General features: G+C 37.1%; 1 protein-coding gene across 1 annotated transcript in view; it reads left to right on the top strand.

Annotated features, from left to right (window-relative positions):
• Window positions 1-8778, top strand: part of MRPS31 (mitochondrial ribosomal protein S31) — a gene marked incomplete at its 5' end in the record, with an annotated part of 32909 nt that extends 24131 nt beyond the window's left edge. The window contains 2 exons of the mRNA XM_084235583.1: window positions 2870-3013; window positions 7986-8778. Coding sequence (XP_084091709.1) covers window positions 2870-3013; window positions 7986-8215 — 374 coding nt within the window. The 3' untranslated portion in view covers window positions 8216-8778. The remainder of the gene's footprint in view (window positions 1-2869; window positions 3014-7985) is intronic.
• Between the last annotated feature and the right edge of the window lie 3009 nt (window positions 8779-11787).

Consider the following 11787-nt stretch of genomic DNA (forward strand, 5'->3'; position numbering starts at 1 on the left):
CCTAACTGCTGTGATCTTTCTCTGTATAAGGTATTCTAGACCAGCAAAGTTAATATCCAGCGGTCAGCACATAAAGGCTTTCCATAACAGTTTCAAAAAAAAGTACACAGCTTAAAATAAGGCTTACCTAGGTAGACAAATGAGCAATTCATTTGAATGCATCAGAGTACTCGCAAAAGTGGTAAAGAGGTAAGGAGTCGAATAAATAGTATGTAATTTATGCCTTCGACCCAGAAATTTTTTTCCTAGGAATTTATAACGAAATTACTACAGATGTGCATGCATGTGTAACTACAAAGATATTCATCCTTACAGTGTTAACAAGAGAAAGTATGTAAATTATCAAAATGTTCAAGAATAGGTGATCTGGGCCTTCCTGGTGGTCTAGAAGACTCCGCGCTACCAAGGCAAAGGCCTACCGCAACTGCCTGAGTTCAATCCCGGGTTAGGGAGTTAACCCACATTGTGCAGCAGACTTCTCCTGTCTCGCCTGCTGCTCCCTTTAGCAATGTATTTCAGTAGATTCACCTGTACTGCTCCCCACTCTGTCTCTGATAAATCTTAATCCCTGCACCCCATAACTCTGGCCTACACCCCAGTTCTTTTTTTTTTTTTTTTTAAGATTTATTTACACATACAAGAACTAGGGTGTGGGCCAGAGGTGAGGGGGTGAGAGGATTCACCAGAGACAGAACTCATGCTTCAGTGGCTGGAGATAGCTTGATAGTGCTGTGTCTTTAATCCCTACACCATCTGGGAGGCCCCCACCCCAGTTCTTCTGTGCAAAAATAAATAAATGAATGAATCTTTTTTTAAAAAATGAATAATGGGCCTCCCTGGTGGCACAAGGAGTTAGGTTACAGCACAATGAAGCAATCCGCAGCCACTGCAGTATGAATTCGATTCCTGGCTGGCCAGTGAGCTACCTACATGGCACAGCAGACCTCGCCTGTCTCGCCTGCTGCTCCCCTCAGCAGTGTATTTCAGTCAGTCTGCCTGTTCTGTTCCCTGCTCTGTCTCTGGTGAATCCTCTCACCCCCCGCACCTCTGGCCTGTACTCCAGTTCTTGTATGCATAAGTAAATCCATCTAAAGAAATAAAACAATTTAAAAAATTAAAAAATGAAGAGGATCAATTTATTGTGATATTTTGGTGTATGGGATATGAGTACAGCCATTATTAAATGAAAAAAAAAAGTCACCAAACTATATAAACCTAATTTATTTTAAAAAGCAAAACCATACCTTAAAAAAAAAAAAAAAAAAGGACGTAAGATTTGAAAAAATAACTGGAGAATAAAGTTTTAGGGAAAAAAACTTGTGAGGGACAGATGTTGACATGACATTCTTTTTTTTTTTTCAAGTTTATTGAGAATTATTTACTTGTAACAACAACATGCATTTAATTTGTGCATTTAGATGGATTTTGACAAATATAGACATCTATGAAATTGCCTATCAAAATATTCAACATTTCTCTCACCCTCAGAAGTTTCCTTGTGTTCCTTGGCAATCTGTCTCTTTTTCTCCTCTGTCGTTCGGCAGCTGTTGATCAGCTTTCTCTTATATAGATTTATTTGCATTTCTTAGAATTTTACATAGATAAAAATCACACAGTATGTACTCTTTTGTTTCTGACTTCTTTCACTCATAAGGATCTGAGATTTGTCCATATTATTGGCATATGTCAGTAATTTCTTTTTATTGCTGAATAGTATATGATTATATGGATATATCATATTTTGTATTCATTTGCTCTCTGATGGACATTTGGGTTGTTTCCAGTTTTTGCCTACCACCTATAAAGCTACTATTAACATTCATGTACAAGTCTTTGTGTTGTACATGTTTTCTTTTGTATAAATATCTAGGACTAAAGTGGTTGTATGGTAAGTATATTATTAACTTTTTAAGAAACTGCCCAACTGTTAATCAAAATGGCTGTATAATTTTATATTCCTAACAGTAGTGACTAATGAGAATATGACTCAGTTCTTAAATTTCCAAGTAAATCATTGAAACATGTGACATGATGATTGTAATAAGCCAACATATTACCTTACTCTAGGTTTGTTTGTATGATTGAAGTAACTAATGCATAAAACGTACTTAGCACGAGTAAATGCTCAGTATCTGTTAGTGTTATCATTATTATAATAATTTGTTAATTTAACTTCTTTGTTTATTAGTACATTAGTGATTTTTTTTTGACAGACCAAAAATAAACAATTTGGCTCTTAAAAGATCAAAGTCACGTGTATAAAAAATATTCACAATCGTAAAATCATTCTTAAAATAAAAATTCTTTTTTTCCCTTTTGGTGTGGGTAGAGAGTGGTGAGGTTTAAGGAATTGATTATCTAGTATTGTAGTAAAACAACAGTTGAGGTTTGTAACTGTTGTAGTTGTAGTCTTTATGTATCTTTTTTTTTTTAAAGATTTATTTATTTATGCAAGAACGGGGGTGCACAGGCCAGATGTGCGGGAGGGTGAGAGGATTCACTAGAGACAGAGTGTGGAACAGAACAGGCAGACTGACGAAATACACTGCTGAGGGGAGCAGCGGGCGAGACAGGAGAGGTCTGCCTCGCCATGTGGGTTTCTCCCGGGCCGGCCAGGATTGAACCCCTGCCACAGAGGCTGTGGACAGCTTCACAGCACTGCGCTCCACCACCTGCGCCACCAGGGAGGCCCTGTATCATTTTTTATTTCAGTGATAGCTCTTAAAAGGTGACCTTTCATTATGTACTGTTTAATGATGAGTGTCAAGGTCTGAAAAAGTATAATCAATTCAGAGTTGATTATAACATTTGTGAAAAGACATTTACATTACATTGACTTATACTTACGTGAAGTATTTTTACTACACAGAAACAACACCTTCACTTTGGGATGTGGAATTTGCTAAGCAGTTAGCCACAGTAAATGAACAGCCCTTTCAAAATGGCTTTGAAGAGATGATCCAGTGGACGAAAGAAGGGAAACTCTGGCAGTTTCCAATTAATAATGAAGCAGGTAAGTTTTACTTTTAGAGGTTTATAAAATTCACTGATTATGTTATTTCTGGCAGATGTTCAGTTACAGGATCTACAATTATATGAATTTCAAAAATTTGTCTAAATATCTTCATGTGATCCTAAAAGAATCTTAACAATGTTCTTAAAAACAATGTTGGAATCTCACTTAATTCTAGATGTTTGATAAGAAAAATGAGGAAGGGGGCCTCCCTGGTGGCACAGTGGTTGAGCACTGGGTTGCGAAGCTGCCCGCGGCCTCTGTGGCGCCAGTTCGATCCCTGGCTGCTCCCCGGCCCCCAGAGGAGGGTCCCGCATGGCACGCAGACCTCTCCTGCCGCCCGCTGCTCCCCTCAGCAGTGTACTTCGGTCCTTCTGCCTGCTCTGCTCCCTGCTCTGGCTCTGGTGAATTCTCTCACCCTCCCGCGCTTCTGACGGTACCCAGTGCATGTATAAACAAACAAACAAACAAACAAATTAAAACATGCCTCTATTAAAAAAAAAAAGTTTAAAAAAAAAAAAAGAAAAATGAGGAAGTAAAAAATTATATGACAAAATGGATTCTGAATTTCCATGACATAAATGCTGGAGAACTACAAATAATGACAGTTTTCTAGTTGCTAAGGAGATTACCTGGTAAATCTTCTAATACATTAAATAATGGGTGTAAGGTGGTACTTCAATTTTGGAGAATATTATAACTCTTAAAGTCTTATGTTGATATATTTTATTCATGAAACCATTGCTGCATTTATGAAATGCAGGGTACTTGTACTCAAAGCCAACCAAAGCAAAACATTCAGATGCTTTGAAATTCTGTAAAACTCTTTGACTGCATAACTGGATACTTTAAACTATAATAAATTATTATTTCTTAGAAATTTAAACCATATTAAACTACATAACTGGATACTTTAAACTATAATAAACTATTATTTTCCTGGAAATTTTTTAGGAAATGTTACCTCTTATCCAAAAGGAAAAATGTGTTACTATGATAATTATCTTTTATTGCAGTCTATGAAGACATCAGGTAAACATTTGCACCAAATTTTATAGATACGTTTTCAACTCAACTAGATCCATTTATTTTTATGGAAGATTAGTTAAAAGTTACAAATACCAAAAAAGTTTTAGGAAAATGTAGTCCACTTTTTTTTTTATATTTTGTATTATGCTGCCACTATTTTAATTCCTTATAACCTTTTGTTTGAATTGATAAGTGGAATGGAAGCTTAAAAATCAGAAATATTTAGCTTTATATCTTCATATAGTATTACTTTGTACAGGAAAACTTTAGAGAGTTAAATAACCTGTAGCAATCGTTAATATTGCATATTTATATGGTCTTTACAATAATATAAGTAGCATGCTATTGTCCATCTATTATATAACGTGTTTTTTAAGTTTGTTTGTTTTTTAAGATTGATTTATGCATACAAGAACTGGGGTATAAGCCAGAGGTGCGGGGCGTGAGAGGATTCACCAGAGACAGAGTGGGGAACAGAACAGGCAGATTGACTGAAATACAGTGCTGAGAGGAGCAGCGGGCAAGGCAGAAGAGGTCTGCTGCGCCATGTGGGTCACCTCCCTGGCCAGGGGATCAAACTCATGCTGCAGTGGCTGCAGATAGCTTCATAGGATGCATCTTAACCCCTTATGCCACCAGGGATGCCCTGATTTTTTTTTTTTTTTTTCAGTGCATTCAAATGTTTCACATTTTTACTTCTCCTCCCAACATTGTATGTTTTTGTTATCTTGCTACATCTAGGTGGGATTCTTTTTATTTTATAGGAGTCCTTTTAGTATTTCTTGCAAGGCTGGTTTAGTGGTGATGAGTTCCTTTAATTTTCGTTTGTCAGGTTTTTTATCCATCCTTAAATTCTGATATACAGTCTAGCACAGTAGACTATAGTCAATTGGAAATCCATTTCTTTCAGTACTTTTAATATGCCATGCCATTTTCTTCTAGCCTACAAAGTTTCTGCCATGAAATCTGCAGATAATCTTATAGGGGTTTCTTTGTATATGATTTCTTTTTCTCTACATGAATTTAGTGTTATCTACTTTAGTTTTTACCACTTTGATTATTACATTTTGTAATGTTATATCATGAAATTTGAGTATTCTCGGTCCTCATGGTTAAAAACATGGCATTAAAACCCAGGACTGACGTAGAATAACATGTAATTTTTTTTTTTTTTTTTTTGGAGAAACAGTGAAATATCATAGTTAGGAATTCAAGGTCCTGTGTGTTATAAACCTAATTCTTCAAGCCTTCCTTCCCCCATCTACAAAATGATGGGGATAATAATGGGACTAACCTTTATAAGAATCTCCTGAGGATAAAACATCATTACCATCATCACTCCTGTTTCTGTGAATGATTTGCTTTTAATTCTTTCCTATTTTTTAAATCTTAAAATATTAGCAAGGATATTACATAGTTTTTAGGAACAACCAAATAGGATAGTAGGAAAGCATGAATTGATGGTACATTGTTATCACCATTAAAAACAATTAAAAAAAACTAGCAACAACAAATGCTGGCGAGGATATGGAGAAAAAGGAACTCTCCTGTACTGCTGGTGGGAAAACTGGTCCAACTGCTATGGAAAGCTGTGTGGAGATTCCTCAACCTGCTAACAGTCGAACTTCCATATGATCCAGCAATTCCATTCCTAGGTATTTACCCAAAGGACACAGAAACATTAATTCAAAGGGGTACCTGCACCCCTATGTTTATAGCAGCACTATTTACAATAGCTAAGCTATGGAAACAACCCATATGCCCCCAAATAGATGACTGGATCAAGAGGATGTGGTACATATACCCAATGGAATATTCCTAAGCAGTCAAAAAAGATAAACTTATGCAATTTGCAGCAGCATAGCTGGAGCTGGAAGGGATTATGCTCAGAGAAATAAGCCAGAAAGAAAAAGAAGAATACCAGATGGTCTTACACATAGCAGGAATTTAGAAAACCTAAATAAGGGTCTAGGAAAAAGACTAATTATAATAAAGTCAAAATCAAAATCAACAAGCAACTATAAACCAGAGACACACTACTGGGGGGCAGAGGAGAGGAGGGAGTAGGATCAAAACAAGGGAGGTGGGAGTTGTATGGGAACTATAACCAAGATGAAAATGCATACATTGTGCAAAAATGAAAAACGATGTAAAAAAGGTATAAAATAAAAAAAAAAAACTTAAATTCACTAAAATCTTGAGTATCTAAATTCCAAAGGAAATTATCTTAAATTTGACTTGATTTATGAAAAAGATTAATTTCTACAAAAAGGACAAAAACCATGTTTTTTGGTCAGGGTGGGGAGATAAATGTGACACGTATCCATATATACACTGTACATATTATTGATGTTTCAGAGTCAGAAGAGAAGGAACTCATTTCTAGCTCCTTAAGGCAATATTTATTTGAATTAAACACAAGAAAGGAACTTTGGAAACCTTATCACTTTGACCACTCACTCCTCAATACACACTTAGTAACTAAATACTTTAAGAGAGAAACATTAGAACCTAAGACCTCAGCAGTTGTTACTGTCTTTTATATTTCCTGTACTTAAATTTTTAAATTAATAAGCATGTTCACTGCTAATTAACTTCATAAAGATTTACTTTGATGCATCTGGGGAAAGATGTTTTAGGGGCTCACCATGTCATTTTTGGAACATAATTCTGAAAATGACAAAATTATATGCCCTTTGTGTATAGTTTTATCTCCCAGTGTTGTGTTTTTCTTTTTTATAACTATAGTTTATTGTTCTGCCACTAAAAATGTGTAAATTATTTTTTCAGCAAAGTAGCTTTTTTTCAGTTTTTGTTTTCAGAACTGGTTTCTTCCTTGTGATGTCCTTTGCCACAATGGAAACTTTACAAGAACTATTAAGTGGAATTGTTCCCACCTATAAAGTGATTTTATTTTAGTTTTGACTTTGATTTTAACCAAATTTATTTATACTTTTTACTACCACTATGCAGTTAATAGAGTCTTGCTGTTCAGTATCCATTAGCCTTCTCTCTGTGCCAAATTTAAGTGTGTTTTTTGAATGTTCTCCAAGAATAATTTTCAGTTTAAGGTTTTGGTGGACAGGAAATCTCAGTCATGGACATTAATCATATTTTTGTATTCTTCAGTTAGTTTAAAGTTAGTTTAAATTTAGTTTAAATTTTCATTTCTAATGTGCCCTATTTTGCTTGGATAGCTGTAATATATTTTGTAATATGAGCTAGCAAGATTAGTCATAAAAGTTCAAAATGACCATCATACTCTACAGAGGGCTCTTTTTATACTGAAGTACTAGATAATGGAGAAAACTGGGGCAAGTATAAAGATTAATAGATGTGGGCCTCCCTGTCGGTGCAAGGGGTTAAGCACAGCACTGTGAAGCTATCCACAGCCTCTGCAGCACGAGTTTGATCCCTGGCTGGCCAGGGAGCTACCCACATAGCACAGTAGACCTCTCTTGTCTCACCCGCTGCTCCCCTCATCAGTGTATTTCAATCAGTCTGCCTGTTCTGTTCCACACTCTGTCTCTGGTGAATCCTCTTACCCCGCCCCCGACGCCATCTTATTTTATTTATGTATTTTTTAGTGTCGTTTATATAGTTCCCTAAGAGGTTGCTTTGGATGTTAAAATAGTTATAGCGTCAGGCTGTTATACTTTAAACATTTACTATATGCTAACTAAAGTTTTGCATCTATTCTTTACAAAAGCTCCATGAAGAAGATGCTTTTTAATCCTTATATTATGCCTGCGGAAACTGAGTTCAGAGAAGTTAATTTGCCCAGCCACACAGTCATCAAATTGGTGGGCAAGCCTCGGTTTCACTCCAAAATTTATACTTTTAGTTAATATACTATATTACCTCATTAGTGTTAATTTTCTGATGTAAGACATTCAAAATTATAATGTAAAGGTTTTTTTGTTTTTGTTGTTTCATGCCCTAGGTTTTGATGATGATGGTTCTGAATTTCATGAACACATATTTCTGGATAAATACCTGGAGGATTTTCCAAAGCAAGGACCAATTCGTCACTTCATGGAGCTAGTGACCTGTGGCCTTTCTAAAAACCCATATCTGAGTGTTAAACAGAAGATAGAACACATAGAGTGGTTTAAAAATTATTTTAATGAAAAACAGGACATTCTAAAAGAAAGTGACATACAGTTGAATTGAATATCATGGAAACTTTATTTTAAGTTGGCAATGGATATTATAACTAAATAAAGTAATTTTACTAGATGTTTGCCTTTATTGTGTTAATTACAGCATCTGATTTGAATGGTATAGATGTTGTTTTAAGAGTATGTAAAGGTGGGCCTCCCCGGTGGCGCAGCGGTTGAGCGCTGGGTTGCGAAGCTGCCCGCGGCCTCTGCGGCGCCGGTTCGATCCCTGGCTACTCCCTGGCCACCGGAGGAGGGTCCCACAGGGCGCGCAGACCTCTCCTGCCGCCCGTTGCTCCCCTCAGCAGTGTACTTCGGTCCTTCTGCCTGCTCTGCTCCCCGCTCTGGCTCTGGTGGATTCTCTCACCCTCCCGCGCTTCTGACTGTACCCAGTGCTTGTATAAACAAAAACAAACAAACAAACAAATAAATAAATGAAACATGCCTCTATAAAAAAAAATTAAAAAAAAAAAAAGAGTATGTAAAGGTAACTATAAAATATTCTTGCATGGAAAAACAAACATTCATGGATTCAACTAGTAATTCTTAATGAAAAGAATGTCTTACAATTAGTAATAAGCTGAGACAACGTCCTCTAACCATTTTCATTCAGTGACTATACTTTGAAATATAATTGTCAGACATATCTGATGACATCAGAGTGCTGTATCAGTTGAGGTGAGGTATATGCATATACATACTATATATATTCACATATATATATTTTATATATTTCACACTAAATTTAAAGGACACGTGACTTAGTCTGGGTCACTATAGAGAAGTAACCTTGTATAAATAAATGGCTTAGCCTATCACTCCCAGTACTTTAGGCTTTCACGTCAAAGTTAGAAGGATTATCTTCTATTATGGTGCTTAGAAATGTGATTCAAATTCACACAGCTCAGTAAGGATTGAGTAGTCTCAAGAATCTCAAAACAATTTTTTTTTTTTTTTTTTTTTTTTTTTACCGTTTTGTATTCCAGGCCTCTGACAAACAAATAAAAATGTGAAAGGGCCTCCCTGGTGGTGCAGGTGGTTGAGCTCAGTGCTGTGAAGCTGTCCGCAGCCACTGCAGTGCAGGTTCAATCCGTGGAGATACGGACCTCTCCTGTCTTGCCCGCTGCTCCCCTTAACAGTGCATTTCTGTTGGTCTGCCTGTTCTGTTCCCTGCTCTGTCTCTGGTAAATCCTCTCACCCTCCCTCACATCTGGGCTGTACCCCAGCTATTGTATAAATAAATGTTTAAAAAAAATTTAAAAATACAAAATAAAAATGTGAAAAAGCCTACAGTAAACCCAAGCTTCAAATGATGAACACATTAAGGTAACAAAGCACCATGAATGCACACCACCACCACCATCAAAAAAAAAGTAGGGCCTCCCGTGGTGGTGCAGGTGGTTGAGTGCAGTGCTGTGAAGCTGTCCGCAGCCTCTGCAGTGCGGGTTTGATGCCCTCTAGCCAGTGAGGGTCCCACATGGCGCGGTAGACCTCTCCTGTCGCCCCTGCTGCTCCCATCAGCAGTGTGTTTCGCCAGTCTGCCTGTTCTGTTCCCCACTCTGTCTCTGATGAGTCCTCTTGCCCTCCCGCGCATCTGGCCTGTACCCTGGTTCTTGGAGAAATAAATAAATCTTAAAGGAAAAAAAAAAAAGGTAGAAGCCCAGACAATAGCACTACAATTGTCTGTTTAGTCCTTTTGCTAATTTTTTGATTGTGTTATTTTCATAGTTTTATGAGTTCTTTATATATCTTTATTATCAGTCCTTTGTCAGTAGTACGGTGTGCAAATATTTTTATTTTGAAGATTTTTTAAAAATTTATGCATGAGGGCCTCCCCGGTGGCGCAGCGGTTGAGCGCTGGGTTGCGAAGCTGCCCGCAGCCTCTGCAGTGCCAGTTTGATCCCTGGCTGCTCCCGGGCCACCGGAGGAGGGTCCCACATGGAGCGCAGACCTCTCCTGCCGCCCGCTGCTCCCCTCAGCAGTGTACTTCCGTCCTTCTGCCTGCTCTGCTCCCCGCTCTGGCGGGTTCTCTCACCCTCCCACGCTTCTGACCGTACTCAATGCTTATGTAAATAAATAAATAAATCTTAAAAAAAAAAAATTTATGCATGAAAGAACTGGGGTCTAGGCCAGAGGTGCGGGGGTGAGAGGATTCACCAGAGACAGAGTGGAGAGCAGAACAGGTGGCTCTACTGAAATATACTGCTAAAGGGAGCAGCAGGTGAGACAGGAGAGATCTGCTCCATGTGGGTCAGCTCCCTGGCCAGAGATCAAACTCAGGTCACTGGTGATAACCCTGAGACTTAACCCCTAGGCCACCAGGGACTCCCTTATTTTCTCCCATTCAGTAGGGTGTCTTTTCATTTTAGTTATGGTTTCTTTTGCTGTGCAGAAGCTTTTGATGTAGTCCTAGCTGTTTATGTTCCCTCTTGTTTTCCATATTGTTGGGGATAAATCCCTAACGGCATCACTAAAGCTTATGTCATAAAATGTTTTGCCTATGTTTTTTTCTATGAATTTATGGTTTCAGGTTTTACATCCAAGTTTTTGTTTCATTTTAAGTTGATTTTGGTGAATAGTGTGAGATCGTGGTTTAGTTTCATTCTTTTGCATGCAGCTATCCGGTTTTCCCAGCACCATTTATTGAAGAGGCTATCCTTGTTCCAGTGTATGTTTTTGGCTTCTTTTCATAGATTAGCTGCCCATATATATATATGGTTTTATTTCTGGGCTGTCATTTCTATTCCACTGGTTTGTGTGTCTGTTTTTGTTCCAGTACAGGGCTGTTTTAATTATTGCGGTTTTATAATATAGCTTGAGGTCTGGAAGTGTGATACTGTCATTCTCTTTTCTTCTTTGTCAAGATTGCTTTTGCTATTTGGGGTCTTTTGTGGCTCCCATATGAATTTCGGTAGTGTTTGCTCCAGTTCTTTGAAATATGCCATTGATATTTTTTTGGGGATTACGTTGAAACTGGCTATTGCTTAGGGTAGAATGACCATTTTGACAATATTGATTCTCCCAAATCATGAGCAGGGAGTATTTTTCTATTTCTTTGTGTCTTCTATTTCTTTCAACAATGTCTTATAGTTTTCTTTGTATAGATCTTTTGCCTCCTTTGTTTTACTGCTAGGTATTTATTTATTTATTTTTGGTGTAATTGTAAATAGGATCCCTTTCTTAATTTCTTCTCATTGTTTGTAAACATTCGTCCTTTGACTTGTAAACTCAAGATTAATTTTTTTAAGTAGAGGATAAAACCTCGCTTATACAGTGGCGATAACTAGAAATTGCAAAGATTAAAGTATTTTTTCAGGAGGCTATTAACTTCATGGCAACAAATTTGAAAGCTTTTGAAATGTGCAACTTTCTCAAACTATACTATTAAAATCATTGATAAAGAAAAATGTAATAACCATTAAAAAATTTGGATCTCCATTTAAAAAAATTGCATAAAGAAAAAATAAGATCAGGCCATTTCTCAGAAACTTCTACTCATTCAAAAAAGCAAATAATTCCCATCTTAAACAAATTATACCAAAGCATAGAAAAAGATGGAACACCCTAACTCAATTTCAACTGACT

The sequence above is a fragment of the Talpa europaea genome (assembly GCF_964194135.1).
Source record: "Talpa europaea genome assembly, chromosome: 6".
Taxonomy (NCBI): Eukaryota; Metazoa; Chordata; class Mammalia; order Eulipotyphla; family Talpidae; genus Talpa; species Talpa europaea.